The following is a 19,606-nucleotide window of genomic DNA, read 5'->3' as shown; positions in this document are numbered from 1 at the left end:
ATCGGCAGATCACACTAACAAAAAATCGGAAATCGGAATCGGCCAAGAAAATTGCAATTGGTGCATCTCTAAAAAAAAAATATATATAAATAATATAAAATAAATAATAATTATAATAATATATATGCATGAATGAATCATTCACAACAAGATCATTAATATGCATTTAGAAAACAGAAAGGGTGAATTTCGATTTCATGCTGACTTTAACACATTCTGTGGTATCTGTGTCTCATCCAGATTTGGAGTCTGTGAACATCTCAACAAACAACGCTTAAACCACAAACGCGTTTACAGCCACTGCTCTGCAACAAAACAAACCACCAAGTGTTGACCTGTCATTTGAACAAGTTAATCAGCTAACTGATAATCAGATTTTTTTTTTTTTTTTTTAAATCAATTTTATCAAGAGGGATGAGTGAGAGGATATTTTAAAAAAGTCACAATGGGAACAAAACCTCTCCAAAACTCAAAGAGTCAACGTGGCAGCTTGCTTGTTCGCGCACTAGCATTACCGTGCCATGCTTGGCCACAGTAACGGCAGCACAACAGTTACACGTCCTGTGTTCCACTCCACTGTCCCTCGGCCAGTCCCTCTCTTTACTAGGGCTGGGTATCGTTCAAAAATGTTTGATAACGATACCGATATCTTGACTTCGATACCGGTTCCTGAACGATACTTTTTTCGATACCAATTTTATGAAATCAATTTTAACAAGATTACATTATCTAAAAAAAAGAAACTTTGGTTTTATTTTTCAGCTTGATGCTTATACAATCTCAAAGACTCATCCCCTGAGCTACTGCACAAAGGAACAAAGTGTAACCAACACAATAAATCAGTGCAAATAGTTTTAATAAAGCTCAAATAGTCTTCAGTTTACACATCTGTTAGGCATTTACACGAGTGCGTGTTCGTTTTAAAACGCAGCTCAGACAGAATCATGATTTCTATTTATTTACCACTGATTTACTGATGAGCATTAGCAGCTTCCAGCGCTGTCTGCCTGTGCTCTCTCTTCCATGACCGCTGCTCTGACTCAGAGTCAGAGGTAATAACATATTTAATTCCACATTACGTCATTTTCGTCATCAGGAGGGCTCGCGGACAGCCGTGCACCCTGTCCGCGTGCAGGCAATTTTTTGAGACCGCGCGGACGGTCCGCGTACAACAGCGCATGCGCGAGGTGACAGTTGAGACAGAGCGCAAGTCAAACTGCGCCTGTGTCGAGCTCGTCCGTCCGCACTCATCCGCGGTTGAGTACACTTTGAAAGCTTTGCGGACACGGCTGAGCGCGAGACGGAACGGAACGCGGAAAGTGAAGTATACCCGGGCCTTTATTGGCTCACTGACGCTGATGAGATTAACCCTTCAAGTATCGAAATTTGGTACCGAACGACGAGACGTTTTTCGATACTCGATGGTATCGAGGCAATTCGGTCGGTGCCTAAAAAGTATCGAACTCGATACCCAGCCCTACTCTTTACAGGCACACACTGTATCTTTCCTGATGGCAAGCCTAATTAAGCTGCAAGTGGTGCTGCAAACAAAACTGGGTTCTTCTGCAGGGTCAAAATAGAGAGAGGTATTTTATAATTAACAACCAGATGAACGACCATCCAGCATTGCTTTGGAAGTCAGCTTTGAATTTAGAGTTCTTCACAAAACACTAAATGCAAATCGACCTGGGTCTGTCGCCTTGAACAGAACAGCACAAAGTCTGGGCTGTAAGTGTGAATGATAACTTTTTTTTTTTTTTCACCCTATGCGGTTATGAACATGCTCGCTGTGAACTTCTGCTTTAATGGCAGTCTATGTGCTCTGCACCCTAATTAACAAGTCTGAAAAATGTTGAAAATGTATTCAAGGGTTTCTGTGTGCTAATCGGCATTTAGACATGCCAGAAGTTAACACTCGCCAACAACAAAAGTTGGAAAGTGACTAAAACATGCTACCCTCAATCTCATCAGAGTACGTTTCACACTCATACACTAACCAGACATGAGGGGTATGTGGTTGGAAATAAAATGCTGGAAGGTACTTTCCCTTTGTGTGTCCTATTATGAACCCACTGAGAGAAAACAAATTGGGCTCTTAACGCATTGTGTATAGGGGTGCAAAATTGAAAGGGGAAGGGCACATATAAATATTTAGATATGCATTAAAAAAATTGTCTAACAGATACTTTTTTCCAAGCATGCCATGTGTAATCTGCATTTGTAATCTTTAAGGCTGATAATTACAATACTAGAACGGCCATCAGTTGTGAAACATATATAGGTGCACAAGTCCAAACTTTATGTAATTTCCAGCCAGCAAAACCGACACACATCTGCACCTGGTTTCACATTCAGCACTCTGTTATTCTTGTTTCAAGCATGAATTTACAGAGTATTTGGTGTATTTACATGCAATAAAAGGATACCACATGTAAGAGAAGTCGCAGCTCATGTGTGTATGTGACAGAGCGTACTTTAATAATGCTGATTTTCTGCAGTAAACTACAGGCTGTGGTATAAACTCACACTAATGGCGTTAGCCAGCAAGCTACTTGCTGTTAATTCATAGGAGGAAAACTATTTAACCGGAAACCACATGCATAAACTAAATTTCTCGGCTACGCAGAGATGTAAATCAACCGCAAAGGAGAGCATCTGTATTATTACTATATAGTGCACAATACGACGGGAGAGAGTCTAAAAAGGAAAGCGCCGTTAGCTGAATGTTTCACCTTTGCATTCAAACCCGCGTCGCCATCTTGAACATAAGCGCTGAGCTCCCACTAGCCTGCGTGTAATTCAACTCAAAGGGGCCAAAATCTTCACATTAAATAATACACTCACCTCATGTCCTTAGAGACACTCCAATAAGCGCTGAAAGGTGAGTCTGTGCGATTCAAACGTGCGGTAATGTAATTCGTCGGCAGACTGCGCGAACACTCGGCACACTTCAAACACAGGCTAGTTATTTGTCCTCACTGAATCGTGGATATAAATTCAAGTCGCTTTCCATATGATTCTACGCCAGAAATTAATATGCGTCACAAGTGAACCGGTTTCTTCTTGCTGAATGCCCGGTGGCTTGCATTTTGTGCTGCTCTGGTGGTGCACCTGAGGAGACGAAGTGAAAGAGATTTTCCTCAAGCAAACAGGATGAAACGGTGTGACGTTCAAACTCTCCCCACAGGCGGCCTTCACCCCACCCAAAACTCAGTCTCCGTATATTACTACTGTATACCAGGATTACAGGAAAGAGGCGTTTTATAAAAAAAAAAAAGCATCTTTTAGAAAAGAACTGATTCCCGTATTGTTTTGCATATGCTTCCGCCTTTGAAATTATTCCAACTACGATATTTGTTAAAGATCATTTGATCAACTCTGTCATGCAATTGTGCCTTTTTTGGGACATCAAAATGATATGCTGTATATAGGTTGGAAATAGAAATAATATTAAAGTCTCCTACAATAACACATTCTTTTTTTGTGTGAACAATTCGCTCTGCAGGTCTATAGGAACCACTGGTCAGGAAACGAGGTTCCACACGGACACTTTCATGGCGCGGTCGAGATGTTTGTTTTCGTTACCATCATACTTGTCTTTGTGGCTTACACTATTTCTATTAAGTTTGTGTATTACAGATATCGTCAGTTATGGCCACACTTACGGAATAAAATATCCACCCCTTCATACACCGTTGGAAACGCGAGTTTTTGTCCAACACAAGTGAGGTCCAGCGAGACTCGAGCTCTGTTAGTCACTGCACATCCAGATGATGAATGCATGTTCTTTGCACCTACAGTCTTAAAACTTGTTGAATCACACGCAGCTCTTTATTTGTTATGTTTGTCGACAGGTAGGTTTACTATTCCGTAAATAAATCATATTCATAACATAACCTGAATCTTTTTTCAGTTTTAATGAAAACTTTGACCTTGCAAATGCGTGTTGTTATAATGCACAAATACTGTACTTTATGTGTTGAACTGATTGAATAAAGAATTTTGAACTTCTGCTCAAGTATTTGAGATGCTTGTATAATGTAAAAGAGACACTTAAAATGTTTCTGCAATGCTCAGGCGATTACAACAATCAAGGACTCCAGCGCAAAAGGGAACTGCTGGACAGCTGTGCAGTTCTAGGAATCCCATCCAACCATGTTACCATCATAGATGACAAGTAAGGCCAGCACACAGGACACACAATTTTCACCCCAAAATGTAAAAGCCTGTCATCATTTACTCACCCACATGCTGATCTAAACCTGTAATTGTAATCATTGTATGGAAAAAAAATTAATGTTCACTGGAACTGTCCCTAATATTCTGCTCTGTCCCTAATATTAAGCTCTTTTTTGTATACCACAGAAGAAAGAACTTAATATTAAATAAATTCATAAGTATGAAACAAAATGAGGGTGTGTTTTTGGAAATATATAACATTTTAACATCTTCCTCTGCAAGCATCTGAAGAACATTGAAAATCCAATAATTAAGAAAAATACAGTAAAACAGTAATATTGTGAAATATAATTATGATTTAAAATAAATTCTTTCTATTTTAATGTATTTTAAAATGAAAAATGTTCCTGAATTTTCAGCAGCCATTACTCCTTAAGTGTCACATGATGCTTCAGAAATCATTCTAATATGCTGATTTGGTGATCAAGAAACATTTTTTATTATCAATGTTGAAAACAGTTTTTGTTGCTTAATATTTTTGTGGAAATCATGATACACTACCGTAGAAGTTTGGGGTAAGTATGGAAGAAATAAGTAAGAAAGAAATACTCTTATTCTGCTAGGACGCATTAAATTTATCAAAAGTGACAAAAGATTTATTATTCAAATAAATGCTGTTCTTTTGAACTTTACTCATCAAAGATTCCTGAAAAAAATGCATCATGGTTTCCACAAAAACATTAAACAGCAGCATGTGTGCGTACAAATATATATAAGTATGTTGATGATTAACAGGTTTTCTTCCACAATGCAGTTGCTTTTAATGAATGAATATGATAAAGACCTCACTTGATGGGTAAGATGCGCAGACCTGCCAAGCTCAATCTTAAGCATAACTCCACTAAGATAATAAAGATTGTGTCAATCCATAAGTTCCCAACACTGACAATAAGCCCTTCTCTACTCTTGGAGGTTTGTCCTCAGAAAATAAACATTTAGGTCCAGTTCGGCCATCCCCCGAGGCTACAGCTGCAGCGAGGACACCCATTAAGGGTGTACTATGCTGGGTCTGGCCCCTCCTCTTCTCCCTTGGCTGCCCTGTGAGCAAACAGTGGCCAGCCTACAAATGGAACACCTCCATTCTGGTCACAACAGAGGCACAGACAGCTCAAGCTGATGTATGGGTGCTCGCTCTGTCACCGGAGGACATAAATGACCAGGCTGGGAGACTAAAGAGCTCTATGCTGACACAGCCTGAAGAAAAGAGTCCATGGGGCAGGATTGTCAAAAATAGTCATTGTGATGCCACAATATCAGTTTGATGATGTTGTAAACTCCTTCACATCTGTGTGGTGTTATCTTAGTCACGGTTGAATTTTCAGTGTTTTCCTGAATCATCAGCTCCCTCTAATAACTATCAACTATATTCCAGATTTCCAAAATACTGACCACCCAAAAAGGTTTCTCGCTACCCACATATTCCATCATTGCTTAGCTGTGCCAGAGTCTGGCTGAGCTGCTTATCACCAGCAGTAGTCTTAAAGAAACACGCATCAGTAATATGTAGTTTATGTGTAATATAAAGCTTGGGGTGACTTTAAGACTCTTAATGTTTTTATTTAAGACCGTTCTCCTAATACTTTAAAACGCTTAATGTTTTTTTTAATTCTATTTCAAAGAAATGCTGTTCTTTTGAACTTTATTCTTCAAAGAATACTGGAAAGAATCATAGTATCATAGTTTCCACAAAAATATTAAGGAGCACAACTGTTTTCAACATTAATAATAGTAATAAATGTATCTTGAGCATTAAATCAGCATCTTAGAATGATTTCTAAAGAATCATGTGACACTGTAGACTGGAGTAATGGCTAAATATATTAAAATAGAAAAGGTTATTTTAAGTCCTGCTGTCAGCAGCACTGACCTCTGTTGTACAGACAGTTCTGAACACACACACACTCAACTGAGTAGACAAAGGTTACATAAGTGCACATAGTTAGAGTGACAAAGTCTTGTGGACTTTAGTCTCAGTCTCAGACAGCATGGCCACAGACCGCTCACTTTCGTACATTGTATGCAGAACTGGAAAAAACTGGTTGAAGTCTGCAATTTATCAGTCCACCAGGAAACAAAGTTGTTTTTACAAGGCGCTTATTTTGGTCGCTGGATTTACAAAGTTACAAAGTTTACAAAGAGCCTGTCTTATTTTGATCAACTCTACAGCACAATATATCTGGACCAAATGTTGCAACTTGCCATATATACATGTTTGGCATATTTCAAGCAAACTTTCTGTTAATTTTGTGTGCCTGAATTAAAAGTGCCTGTTTACAGATCAACAGACTCCTACCAGGGCAGACAAGAATCTAGAGCACACTTATGAAATCAGGTCAGAAGCCGTGGAAGACATCAAGAACCAAGACAGACTGAAGATGTTCTGAAATATTTTGTTGCAGCTCTTTTCAATAAAATGTAGTGACCAGGGGCCGCAAAGCTCAAAAAAGCACTACTGATCAATCATAATCTTCTGAAATTATCAGTACATTAAAGGGATAGTTCACTCAAAAATGAAAATTCTGTCATTAATTACTCAACCTGATGTTGTTACAAACCCGTAAGACCTTCATTCATCTTCGGAACACAAAGAAAACTAAAATAATGACTTTATTCAACAATTCTTAAGTCGTTATTTTTGTTTTCTTTGCACACAAAAAGTATTCTAGTAGCTTCATAAAATTAAGGTTGAACCACTGATGTCACGTGGACTATTTTAATGATATCTTTACTACTTTTCTGGGCCTTGAAAGTTTCAGTTGCATTGCTGTCTATGCAGAGTCAGAAAGCTCTCGGATTTAATCAAAAATATCTTAATTTGTGTTCCGAAAATGAACGAAGGTCTTACGGGTTTGGAATGACATGAGGGTGAGTATATAGGGAACCCTATCAATTGGTATTAAAGGTTAAAATGAACAACAACACTATTATATTCAATGCTATTTATTTTTTACATTCAAATAAAAACGTTTATATACAACACGATTGCACATTAGGTAGTTTTCATAAAAACTTGGCAAATTTATTTGAACATGCATATATAATTAACAGTACATAAGCTCCCTCTAGTGTTTTTATAGCTACCTAACGAACTGGATAACTTTCCTGAGGTAACGTAAATGCAACGTTAAGTGACATTGTTCAGAAGCTGTTTTATTTGACATTTTTCTTTCAGCTGAAACACTGATTAAGTGATTATATAAGACATGATACATTTTGGTAAGCTATACTGTATCTTTCAACATACCTTCTGATGTTCATTCATGTTTATTTTTCGCTATAACTTATTAAAGTGGAAGAGACTCGCGCTGCTGCTTGAACTGAAGCTGCTACAGCTATCTGTCACGCCACTTTTAAGAGCATCAAAACGGTATTTATTGTTTGACTTTGTGATAAAACGTACAGGATTTGAAAGCTGGGACTTTGTTTATTTGGTTCAGAAGTAACAAAGCTCTTTGTGATAATTGGATTGGAGGTGCATTACAAATAATGTTTTGTGAAAGTAAAAACGCGGACCTGGCAACCCTGGCTTGAACTACAGGTGAGTCATAGTGTCAAATATTTAATGACGTTAATGCCTTATTACTCTTTTAACATGGACAGCCATAAATTTAACACAAGAAACATTTTCTTCCCGCAAGTTGCTGTCTGGTTGATCAAAAATGACAATAAAGACTTTCATTGTTGCAAAAGACTTCCATTTAAAATTGACTTTCTATTCATCAAACATTTCTACAAAAATTAAGCAGTACTTAATAATAATACATTTTATGAATTAAATGTTTCTTGAGCACCAAATCAAATTAGATTGATTTCTGAAGGATCATGATTCCCAAGACTGGAGTTCGCTGCTGAAAATTCAGCTTTGTTGTTGTCACAGGAATAAATTTCGAACGAAACTGTATTGTGTTTTTAATATAGTTTTGGTCAATATTAGGTATTTATCAACATATTTTATATTATTATAATATTATTTGTTTATGCTTATTTCTGCCTGTTATTGGATTACTTTTGTTGTCATCTAGTGATAACCTAACAGGAACATAATGAGTTTCTGTAAATAGTTATCTGTCATTCGGTATGTTATAATGTTGTGATAGCTACATTTGCTTAAGCATCATAACGTTGATTTGACATTGACTAATCTGTCAATTTTACTTTGTGTTTTTTTTTTTTTTTTTACAATTGATTTTTGATCATCTCATCAATATCAGGTAGAATTGTAATCAGTGCATCCCTACCCTAAACATGTGAAGAAAATTAACAGGTTGGACACTGTATGTTGATCAGACAGCCTCTTCCTGTTTAAGCTGGTGTTTTTTAGCCAGAATTAGCTGCAGAGTGGATCAGACTTTATGCCAACTCTCAAAGGTCTGAAATGTGAGACAGTAAATCTTTCAATTTTTCTTTGTGTTTTTTTTTTTTTTTTTTACAATTGATTTTTGATCATCTCATCAATATCAGGTAGAATTGTAATCAGTGCATCCCTACCCTAAACATGTGAAGAAAATTAACAGGTTGGACACTGTATGTTGATCAGACAGCCTCTTCCTGTTTAAGCTGGTGTTTTTTAGCCAGAATTAGCTGCAGAGTGGATCAGACTTTATGCCAACTCTCAAAGGTCTGAAATGTGAGACAGTAGACCTCATGAACTTGTGGTTATCATCTCTAATTATATTATCTGCATAGACTTGTTTGCTGGCAATTTGAAGTTGTGTTTCTGATTCATTGAATTGTTACGACATGCATTGCACAGCATATGTGAATGTGTGTGATATCCATTTCATTTTACACTCTGATTGTAAAGTTCTGTTGTATTTTAACTTGTGCCATCTCAGAGTGTGTCCTTGTGGGCACTGAATGGGTCGTGTGACCCTCTTCTCAGAGCTGCTTTGCTCTCTCCAGTGCACAGCTGCACTGACTGCCTACACTCTGACCAAGGCAATGCATCATGGGAGTGCTTTTGTGACAAGAGCACATCTGAACACACCCCACTGAACTTGTACTTAGTCGACCCCCACACTCTTTTTCTCTCTCTTTTTCTGTATTATTCAATGAATAATTCAATAATTAAATGTGAATTTAAAGAAACTTACTACTAAAGAAAATTACTACCACTAATATAATATAGTACAGATGTCCATTTCCATTAAATATAAGAAAAAATAATGCTAATGGTAATAAAATATTCATAATTTTGACAAAAAGGCATAATTATATGATAAAAAAAGATGAAATGAGACATGAGTCATAATTATTAAATAAAAAGTAAAAAAAACTGAGATAATAATGGAAATTACATATGAAAAATTGATAACAGGCCATTGAATTATTGAATTATATGACTTAATGCACACACAACGTGGTAATGCAGCCAAGCAGTGGCTCTCAATAGTGTAAAAAAAGGTGACGCTACCACCACCTTGCTACTGAGAAATGTCTTGTGGCTTTTCAGTCACAAACTATGTTATCGAAAAAGTTGACGTATTGGAGCAGCGCTGACCAGAAGTTTCTGTGTCCTGTGTTCTTTATGTAATTATGACTTTTTAACTCATAATTTTGATTGTTTATCTCATAATTATGACTTCAGCTCACAACTGAGCAACATCTATATATACTGTATATATATATATATATATATATATATATATATATATATATAAATCTGTGCAAATACAACTGTGATCCTGTGCTCATTTCAGTCACAACTTGTTTGTGTCGGAAGGGTTAACTGTCGTTCAGCAGTCAGCTTTTCCCAGTATGCACCGGGGCCTTGTAACGGAAAGGCAGCCGGGGCCCCATGTGACCAGACAAAACAACACACACACACACATACACCGCCTCCTCAGTCGGCTAAAGTTCATCTGCCTGCAAGCAATTACACATCCACATGCGGCGAGCGAGTGAGCGAGCAAGAGAGAGGAGGAAGGGAAAGGAGAGGTTACTATGGGGCATTTGACACTGTTGCTATAGTGAGGCCAACATTCTGTCTTGATCCATCCTCAAAAAAGGTCAGATAGATCATGTGCCTTTTTTCTTTATTTATTGATTTTAATATTATTTTCTCTTTCTGAGACATGTTCCTTTATTCTTGGTTCTGCAAGGTTAAATGTTAAAGTGTGTGATTTCTGTTTCACTTGCAGCAAAAAAAATGTCCCAACTGGGCTGGATGTAACAACATTGGCTCCATTGAGTCCATGGTGTTTGGGGCAGGACTATCTGTTTGCAAAAGCAATGGTAGATGAGGAGAGTATTTTAAATGTAATTACTGTTACAATTATGACACTAAGGATGCAGAAATTGCGATTTGACGTTTTTTCGCTTAAAAGTGCAGTATAATGTTGACTTTAGAAAGAATGTTTGGTGTGTGTGCTAAAATTATTAAAGCAACAGTTCACCCACAAGTCTGTCACATTTGCTAGTCCTCTTGTTGTATCAAAGCTGTATAGACTGTCTTTTTCCTTTGAACGTTGAATGTGAAGTTTTGAAAAGTATCTTGGCTGTTCCATAAGTGAAAGGGGCCCAGGTTGTCAAGTTAAAAGATGCCAAAAAACACCCTTAAAGTACTGTAAAAATGGCCCATATGACTCACTCACTTTTCTGAGCTGGACATAACCAGTTCTCATTCACTTTTTACAGTTTTTCTCGATTGCTTAAACACATTTATTGAAACTATGCCTCATATTCTCAAAACAGTAAAGACAAATTCATAACGTCTCACCCAATTCCCCAAACATCCTATTTTCAGGTCAAAATGAAGCTCTACACTCAAAACCATTCACTCTTGCTGAAAAACCAAACTTTGGCCTCAGACATCACACACAAGCCCTCAAAAACACACACACTACAACATAGTCTTACACACTGGTGAGATAAATTCAAAACAATATTACAAAAACCAAAACCAGTAATAAGTTATGTTGCTTGTGGTTCTCATCTGATTCATGTGTCAAAAAGGGGAATAGTGTTTATAGTTTAGGGAAATGGGTGTGCTTTTTGATAAATGGCGTTATGGTTTTGAAATTTTAGTTCAAAAGCCTGGTGATAGTGTTTAAGCAATCGAGAAAAACTGTAATTAAATGAAAAAGAGCAGCTAAGATATTCTACAGAAATTCACCTTTTGTGCATTCCACAAAATAAAGAATGTTGTATGGGTTTGGAACTGCATCACTGTTAGTGAATTTTTTAGTTAAACATTCTAAAAATGTCAATGGGAGGTTTTTAAACTTTAACATAAACCTTTACATTTTTAAAGTTCTACAATTTTAAAAATCTTCAAAACTGCAAAGAATAAAATATAAACCAGAATGTGTCCACCAAATAAAAAATTGAATGTCTGTACATTTGTGAGGTGTGGGGTGAATAAATTGCCAGAAATTAAATGCTAAAGGTTTTAAGACTATAAGAACAAACCCTATTGTTTGAGCAATATAAAAACAGTGCTGACCTATAAGCTAATAATTATATTTTTGCTTCAGCTGTGCTGCAGAATACATCATAAGACATGAATTCATGGCAATATTTGGAATAAAATCAATGTTTTCTATAAATTGTGTAAGATAAGCACATAGAAAGACGTCTTGGCATTAATATATCTTTTTCATAGGATCTACTCAGTCACTTTGTACATCAGATGTGTCCATCCATACTCTCGTCTGTCATATCCAGTGTTGGGCAGTAACTAGTTACTAGTAACTTAGTTACTGTAATAATATTACTTTTTGCAGTAACTAGTAGTGTAACTAATTACTAATAAGATTTCTGTAATAATATTACAGTTACCATCCATAAAACAGCTTAGTTACTTAGTTACTTTTGATGCCTCGAATCCGCTGATTTTAAAATCCAACAATCAAATAATTCCTAGATTTATTTTCATCATTTTCACGACTCGCACATGCATGCGATGTCCCCAGTGCAGCAGGCAAGCTTGGAATATGGAAAAGCTTACATTCAGCAGATAGAAATATTGCATTATATTGATTTTGTCAGGAAAAAAAGATGATCTGAACACTGTTGAGTAAGTTGTGGCTGTACTTTACTCTGGCATTACATCCCACCCACATCCGTCTGATCAGCATGTGGTACATTATATTACTATAATTAAAAATCTTTTTGGAAAATTAAAGTTTCTTACAAACTTATGTGATTTGATAAAATACATAATGAAATATAATCGTATATGGGTAATGGAGAAATTACAATTAGCTTCAAGCTACACATGACAATGAGATTAATACAACACTTCTACTTGAATGTCACTATCAATCATTGAGTGTTTGTAATAACTTCTGACTGCGATCCAAAGTGGATTTTGGTCAAATTAATAGGCAGAAATATGTTGTTAGTAAAATTCTAGAAGAATTTTATGTGGAATATACACAGTTACAACTTCTGTGGGGCATGAAGAAAAAGTAATGTAACTAGTAGTGTAACTAATTACTGTTGCCAGAAAGTAATAAGTAAAGTAACAATATTATTTTTGAAAGGAATAACTAGTAATGAGTAATATATTACATTCTTTGAGTAACTAGCCCAACACTGGTCATATCCTAACTGTTACTACACCCGTCATTTCATAGTCACCCCCTTTCTATAACCAGCATATCACCTCACACCCACCCCTCCTCTGATATGGTGTCCTCCAGAGCCGAACCCATGACCCTGTCCAGCATTTGATTTGTGTGCAGATCCATCACAAAGGAACAGAAACCACTGTCAAGCCCCATTGTGAGTAGAGGAGAGGATAGAGGGAGGTGGCCTCAATTCAACTCACTCTGTTTCTCTCTATCTTTTTATCTGTCTCTGCCTCAGTCTGACTTTCACTCCCCCCCTTCTCGTTTTACCTCGTGACCTTGAGCTGGGATTTTGCTGACGGCTGTCTTTAACACATTCAGTGCCAAATGGTATGCGAGGTCAACCCAAAACTTTCAGCCAATCACAGTCCACTTTGCCCTGCCATATCCAATATCTGACCACTGAATCAGTGTAGATACAGAGTCCTCCAGCGGTTTTGTTTGCCCTCCTGCCAGTCAGAATCCATTACACAGCAGCTATATGGGGTGTTCAAGTGAACGTTGTGTGTGTGAGAAAGAGAAAAAAAGAAAGAGAGAGAGAGATTGATGCATGGCCCTTGTTTTCCCTGAGTTGTAGTTACAGATGAATGAGAGGGAAAAGCCTGGGTGACCTTTGATCCCAGACTTCAGAGAGGACTGGGATGCATTCCAGCTGAGCGGTAGTGAGACTGTGGCAGTAAATCAGATAGAGGGACTCTCGCTGCCCTTCCAGGACCTTGCTGTTTTGTTGCAAATGTGTGTGTGTTGGCACATAAATGCTTTTTGCTCAGTCCAAATCAAACTTACACATAGAACATGGACAGCGCAGTACCTATACAAACCTCTTCCATTATTTTTCCTTAATATTGTATATAATGCTACTCATTAGTTGTGCTTGTTAAGTCAAAAGTCACTTTTACCATTTCTCATACTTATGGTGGGGAATTATGGTGAACTTATGGTAAGCAAACCTATAACCCTTAGGATTAAACTTTGGTGTGTAATTTGTCCTGCACTGTTTGTGCAAAGACATGGATGATACTTCAAATTATGTGGCATTTTCTAAGCACTGTGACTTACAATTTCCACCCAGATGATAAAATTGATGGATGTTATAGAGAGAGCCTGTTTCTCACAAAAAAATATGGTAATTGAGACTTTGTCCCAATGTGACTTGATTTTTTTGCAGTCACTTCATATCTCACAATTGCAGCTTACGATTTGCAAATGTAAATGTATTTTTCACTTCATTGCACAATTTTTAGTTTTTTACTTTACAGTAGAAACAGAAATGATGGCCATAAGTGAACACAAAATTGTAAAAATCTAGTTGCTTACATGTCTCAGTTTCTTTCCTTTTTCTCTGTAATAAAAGTGTGTAAAATCTCCATATAATGCTTTTATGTTTTTCCGTCCTCTCCTTTTGTTCTTGCAGAGAGCTTCCAGATGACCCAGCGGTCCAGTGGAGCACTGCACTGATCTCCTCTCTGATCCTCAAACACATCCGAAACTACAGCATAAGTGTGGTAGGAAACCTCTAGAATGTTATCCGTTCAGGACCACCTTATCCAAAAGACTGTATGTATGTGTACGAATTAAACCTCCTGAAATCCCTCTAGAGCACGTCAGAGCAGTTTGACATGTTGTGAAGTTGAGACCAGTGAGAGGCTTAAATCTATGGAGTAGAGTGCACTAAAAATTCTTAAGAAACAGGAAACAAGTCTGTGCTTTTTCGTAGAATGTTCCCAGATGATATCTAAAATGTTTGTTTTGGTTATTATTAATAATGCATTGAGAATGAATCGGCACTTAGACAAAAAAGAGACTGATAAGAGAACACAAGGTTGCAGATGAACTTTAGCACACACCAAAAGATAAATATATAATAAATAAACACAATAATCTCTCTTATTTTTAGACCTCTCCAAATAAGTGTTAAAATAAGGTTTTTACTTCAGCATAAAACACTGCCCCTGGATCGGATGGAGGTTTAGTCAGATCTCAACTTCCTGCAGGATGACTTAAAATTATTCAAATGATTTTTAATACAATTATAATGAATTATATTAATGAATAAAATAATCTAACTTAAAATGATAAGAAACATATATACATTATTTTTTCTTACCACTAAATTACTATTGTTTCTGTTTGTTTCCCAGTTTCTGTTTATAAAAAAAAATTAAAACAAGCAGCCTTGTCATAATTATTGCAGAAATATCTTACCCTATATTGTGGGGGGGCCTAGAAAAATGTGTTGGACAATGAGTCAAAGAGGTTGAGAACCACTGATCTGAGTATTTTCTGCAGAGACTCCAGCTTTCCACTGTGCTAACTTTCCTATCTGATAGCTTGAGTCTTTCTCTTGAGGTTGCTATGAGTGAGACCGTATCAGTAAGATTAATTCACTCAGGCGAGCTTTTCATTGGCCCCCTGTATTTAGCCCTAATTACACATGCTGTACTATCCCATAATACCGCTGAACTCTGCTAAAGCAGACACATGAAGTTCCCCAGGGTCACTGCTGGCAAGCCAATGCAGAGATATCTATCAGCCTGCACTAAGGACTTCCAGAAAAGATCCCCAAAAAAATTTAAATCAAGATTTGAACAAATGTTTTTCCCTCTTGCACCTCCTCTCTTTTTCCCACGTGTACTGTTTAATGTTTTCTTTCTCCTTCCCTCTCCCTCTTTCTCAGCCCACATGCCATGAAATTCCCAAAGAACGCCAAGCACAGAGGACTAGCATAAACAAGCCAGAAAACAAAACAATGTTCTTGCGACATGACTTGGTTTACCTCCATCGACTATAAGTGTACATGCAAACATCAGCTGATACCTTTTCTGCCAGACTCCCAGCTCCACCAACACACCAGTCCGACTTTAAACCGCACACGCACTAATACAGGCTGGATCTGCATACGGTTCCGCTGCACCCTTAATTTCATGTTTGATTTAAGCCGAAGTAGCTGTGGGGATGGAAATACTGATGTTGAGTTATATAACATTACACTCCAATTTGACTTTGGCTTTCAAACGTGTGGGAAAAGAGTGGTGGCCATTTTGTGCGCTTTACCGCTCTCTCACAAGGAGCAGAGGATTGTGGGTAGGGCACTATTACACAAATAGCCTCCTCTGGTTTAAACAGATGTGCATTACTGCTGATTGTACCAGACTTTGATTCTGATTCAAAAAGTCTTTGACTCCTTGTGCTTTACATAAATGTATAAGTGTGTGCAGACTCGTTTATCTTGTGTTCTTCTCACAGGCAAATGTCAGTAAGTGTGTTTGCATGCACTTTAAAGTTAGATTTCAGTCGGACTGAAGCAATGATTTATCATTTTAAAAGGTTATGTAAACGCTGTCATGCAACTGAACCCATACCAGTTCGATTTTTGTTTATATGAAGCCAAACTAACAGACCTAGATAATGGAATTGTAGCTTGGCTTCGTTCAGCACGTACATGTAAAACTACAACTGGCCTTGGTGTTGTATGTATACTCTGAAAGGTTTTATTCTTTAAATTTTAAATTTCACACCATGTCTTGTATAATTTGGGCAGACTGACACTTTGCAAAATGTCGCTGGAGCTGGATTATTACCATGCATGTAAACATATTTACACTCTGTCTCTCTGCTGTTCACAGCATTTGGATTTCTCCTCCCTCTCGCTCATGCCAGTAGTCTCTTCTGAAAGCTGACTCACCCGCCTCGTGTTTGGCAACAATCTATATACCTGCCACAATCTATTATTTTGTCAACCATATTTTCCTCCACCCTTGGCACTCTCAAGCTATGTGCAGCAGCCGCTTGGAAAGCACCCATTGCCAAAGACAGAATCCCTCGTCTGGTGACACAGCAGATGATACACAGATAGAAATGTTTCCACAAAGTTCTGGCAACAACTCCCACCAAGTCCACTGCTGAGTCTTCAAATTACTGCTTTTCTTTGGCTTGTGTTTCATCTTATTTTCAAGTTCTTTTCTTTTGCTTGTTTTTTTATCTTGTGTTCACCCTTTCACCCCTGTTCTTCAGTGGGAAGAAAGAATGCAGACGGGGAAAAAGCCTGCAAGGTTAAGTTCTTGCATACTAGACTCTGTTCTGTGGGATGCGACAGAAAAGTTCCACCTGATCTTTCCACTATATTGCAGAACTATTGCACTTGCAAGAACATTGTCACTGACCTTGAAATATTAAAATTTAGTAATATATACTACCGTTCAAAATGTTGAGGTCGGTAAGATTTTTTGTCTCATATGCTCACCAAGGCTGCACTTATTTGATCATATATGCAGTTAAAGCAACAGTTTTCTATTTGAATATATTTAAAAGGTAACTAATTCTATGATCACAAAGATGAATTTGCAGTAGCCATTACTACAGTCTTCCGTGCCACATGATCCATCAGAAATCACTTTAATATGCTGAATTAATGCTCAAGAAACATTTATTATTATTATCAGTGTTGAAAACAGTTGTGCTACTTAATATTTTTGTTGAAAACTTAATATTTTTTAGGATTTTTTTGATGAATGGAAAGTTCAAAAGAGCAACATTTATTTGAAATAGAAATATTTTGTAACATTATAAATGTATTTACTGTCACCTTTGAAATTGAATGCATCCTTGCTGAACAACAGTATTAATTTCTTTCAAAAAATATTACTCAACCCAAACTAGTGAGGTTAAAGTATTGTTCATGATACCTAGTGCATTAACAAATGTAACCTAACTGTTGCATTTATTATTCTCTGTTTTATGCGGTGTGTTTCCGCAGGTACTGACATTTGATGGCAGAGGTGTGAGTGGACATGCCAATCATATTGCCATTTACAAGACCCTCAGGTAACCTTGTGCTGATGTCATAATGCAAGAATTAACTCCACAACAACAGGATGTTAGCAATTAATCAAAGTAGATTAGACTTAAAAAAAACAGTCCCGTTGTACTAAATTCTGAAAATTCCCCTACATAAAGCAACAGTCACAATTGCTTCAGCAAGAACAGAGACTGACATTAGGCCAGCAGTTTGATGTTTGATGTGTGACAATTTCAAACAGGAAACAGCCTAATATTGCTTATTTAACATTACCCGAGTTATTTCTATTAGAGTGGGTCCAGATGAAATGGCAAAGAGCTTCATTCATCCTTCATTCAACAGCTTTACCATCTAGATTTAGCTGGTAAACAGCATGGCTGAGTTAGTCCACAAGCTAGACTATTACCAAACCAGATATACCCAACATAAAGCAGCCAGGCCTAGAAATACATATGGTCTTGCAGTAGGATGGTGTAAAGATGTTTCATGTCAAATCTGAACATGTCTAGACTCCTTAATATACACTTATATTTGGCATGCAGTGCAGTGAAGTTAAATGCGAAGTCAGTCAGACAAAGAAAGAAAAACATCCTGTCCTGAAGACTGACTTCCCCTAGTGCACATTCTCCTAGAAGAACTACACATCACAGATGTGATATCACAGTTGTCATTTTTCATCTATGGCAGTGATTCTGTTGTTGTGCGAGGGATGTTGTTTGATGCTGGTTGTATTTATTTGTAATGTGTTGTAACCTGTTGATGTTTGTTTTTGTTGATTATTGTTGTTGATCACTGAAGAGTTGCCACAGATACAAAAAGAATTTCCGAAAGGACAATAAATTAAACTAACATTACATTCATAACATCAGACCAACAGAAATACACACATATATGTGTATATACAGTTCAGTGCATAATTTGTTTTTGATTATAATAATATTTCACAATATTACAGTTTTACTGAATTTTTGATCAAATAAATGTAGCTTTGGTGAACATAAGAGACTTTTTCCAAAAATTCCAAAAGTTATCGATCCCAAACTGGATCATACACTCCAGTTTGAATGGTAGTGTATGTTCCACAAGACTAAATAACTTAATTTACACAAATTGTTATTATTTTTCCTTCTTGGAAATATCTAGCTTCTGAAGGGCAGTATTAAATAAATAAATAAAAAAACATAAAATACATGTTTATATCTCTTTGTATAAATTGCGAGGGGTTTATAGACTATAGACGACGAAAGGGGTATACAAACATATGCACTCAACTGTATCTAGGTATAATACCATTACTACAAATAATTGCTCACATTACACGCATTCCAGCAGAGCAGCAAAACACTGAAGCAATTCAGAAGGAGAGGAAAACCAGATCCTCGGTCTTGGATCAGACAGCTTGTTGTTTGAGTGGTTGCAGCAATTCAGCGTGAAGCAGGACTTTGCCTGATACCTTCACACTGTATGAATCCTACTCCTTTCTTCTGCACTAGGGTATCAAAGCTTAAATCATGAATACGGGTGATGGAGGCATCCAGACAACAGGAGATAAAGCTTTGTGCTGGTGTGAGGCAATGACTTGCATGAAGGCTTGCAGTAAAACAGTCCAAAAAACAGCGTTTAGTTGTTGAGCAATGTTTGGTTATAAGAAACAGAGCCAGTCTTTTCAGACATGTCTCTTCTGTGCTGTTGTAGATTAATTTATTTGTCTGTGTGAGAAGGAGAGAGAGAGGAAGCAGTGGTGAAGTTGGCACTGGGACTGCGGCGTCTCGGGCTGAGCTCTGGGCCAACACAGGTGGTGTGACTGGGAGAGCCAGGCCATGACAGACAGTTCCAGGAACTGTATATGGATTTAGAGCTCACTCTAATCTGAGAAAAACCCAGACCTCAGGAAGTATGTGTGTCCTTAAGACAAACACATACAGAATAATGGGAGAGAGAGAGAGAGAGAGAGAGAGAGAGAGAGAGAGAGAGAGAGAAAAACACTTCACAAAAC

At 37.2% G+C, this 19,606-nt stretch overlaps 2 protein-coding genes across 7 annotated transcripts in view; one reads left to right on the top strand and one right to left on the bottom strand.

Annotated features, from left to right (window-relative positions):
* LOC107676644 (nuclear receptor corepressor 1-like) overlaps window positions 1-3,203 on the bottom strand; it is a 120,927-nt gene extending 117,724 nt beyond the window's left edge. For 5 of the 6 annotated variants that reach the window (XM_016471230.1, XM_016471236.1, XM_016471232.1 and 2 more), the window contains exon 1: window positions 2,845-3,203. The gene's annotated coding sequence lies outside the window, so the exon portion shown is untranslated. The remainder of the gene's footprint in view (window positions 1-2,844) is intronic. The other variant, XM_016471231.1, reaches the window with a different exon arrangement.
* A 346-nt stretch (window positions 3,204-3,549) lies between these two features.
* The window catches only part of LOC107676669 (N-acetylglucosaminyl-phosphatidylinositol de-N-acetylase-like), a 23,987-nt gene continuing 7,930 nt past the window's right edge, over window positions 3,550-19,606 (top strand). The window contains exons 1-4 of the mRNA XM_016471294.1: window positions 3,550-3,854; window positions 4,078-4,177; window positions 14,227-14,317; window positions 17,569-17,636. Of these exons, the coding sequence (XP_016326780.1) occupies window positions 3,569-3,854; window positions 4,078-4,177; window positions 14,227-14,317; window positions 17,569-17,636 (545 nt within the window). The 5' untranslated portion in view covers window positions 3,550-3,568. The remainder of the gene's footprint in view (window positions 3,855-4,077; window positions 4,178-14,226; window positions 14,318-17,568; window positions 17,637-19,606) is intronic.

The sequence above is a fragment of the Sinocyclocheilus anshuiensis genome, unplaced genomic scaffold (assembly GCF_001515605.1).
Source record: "Sinocyclocheilus anshuiensis isolate Anshui unplaced genomic scaffold, SAMN03320099.WGS_v1.1 scaffold344, whole genome shotgun sequence".
Classification (NCBI taxonomy): Eukaryota; Metazoa; Chordata; class Actinopteri; order Cypriniformes; family Cyprinidae; genus Sinocyclocheilus; species Sinocyclocheilus anshuiensis.
This window is presented reverse-complemented; position numbering and strand designations above follow the sequence as displayed.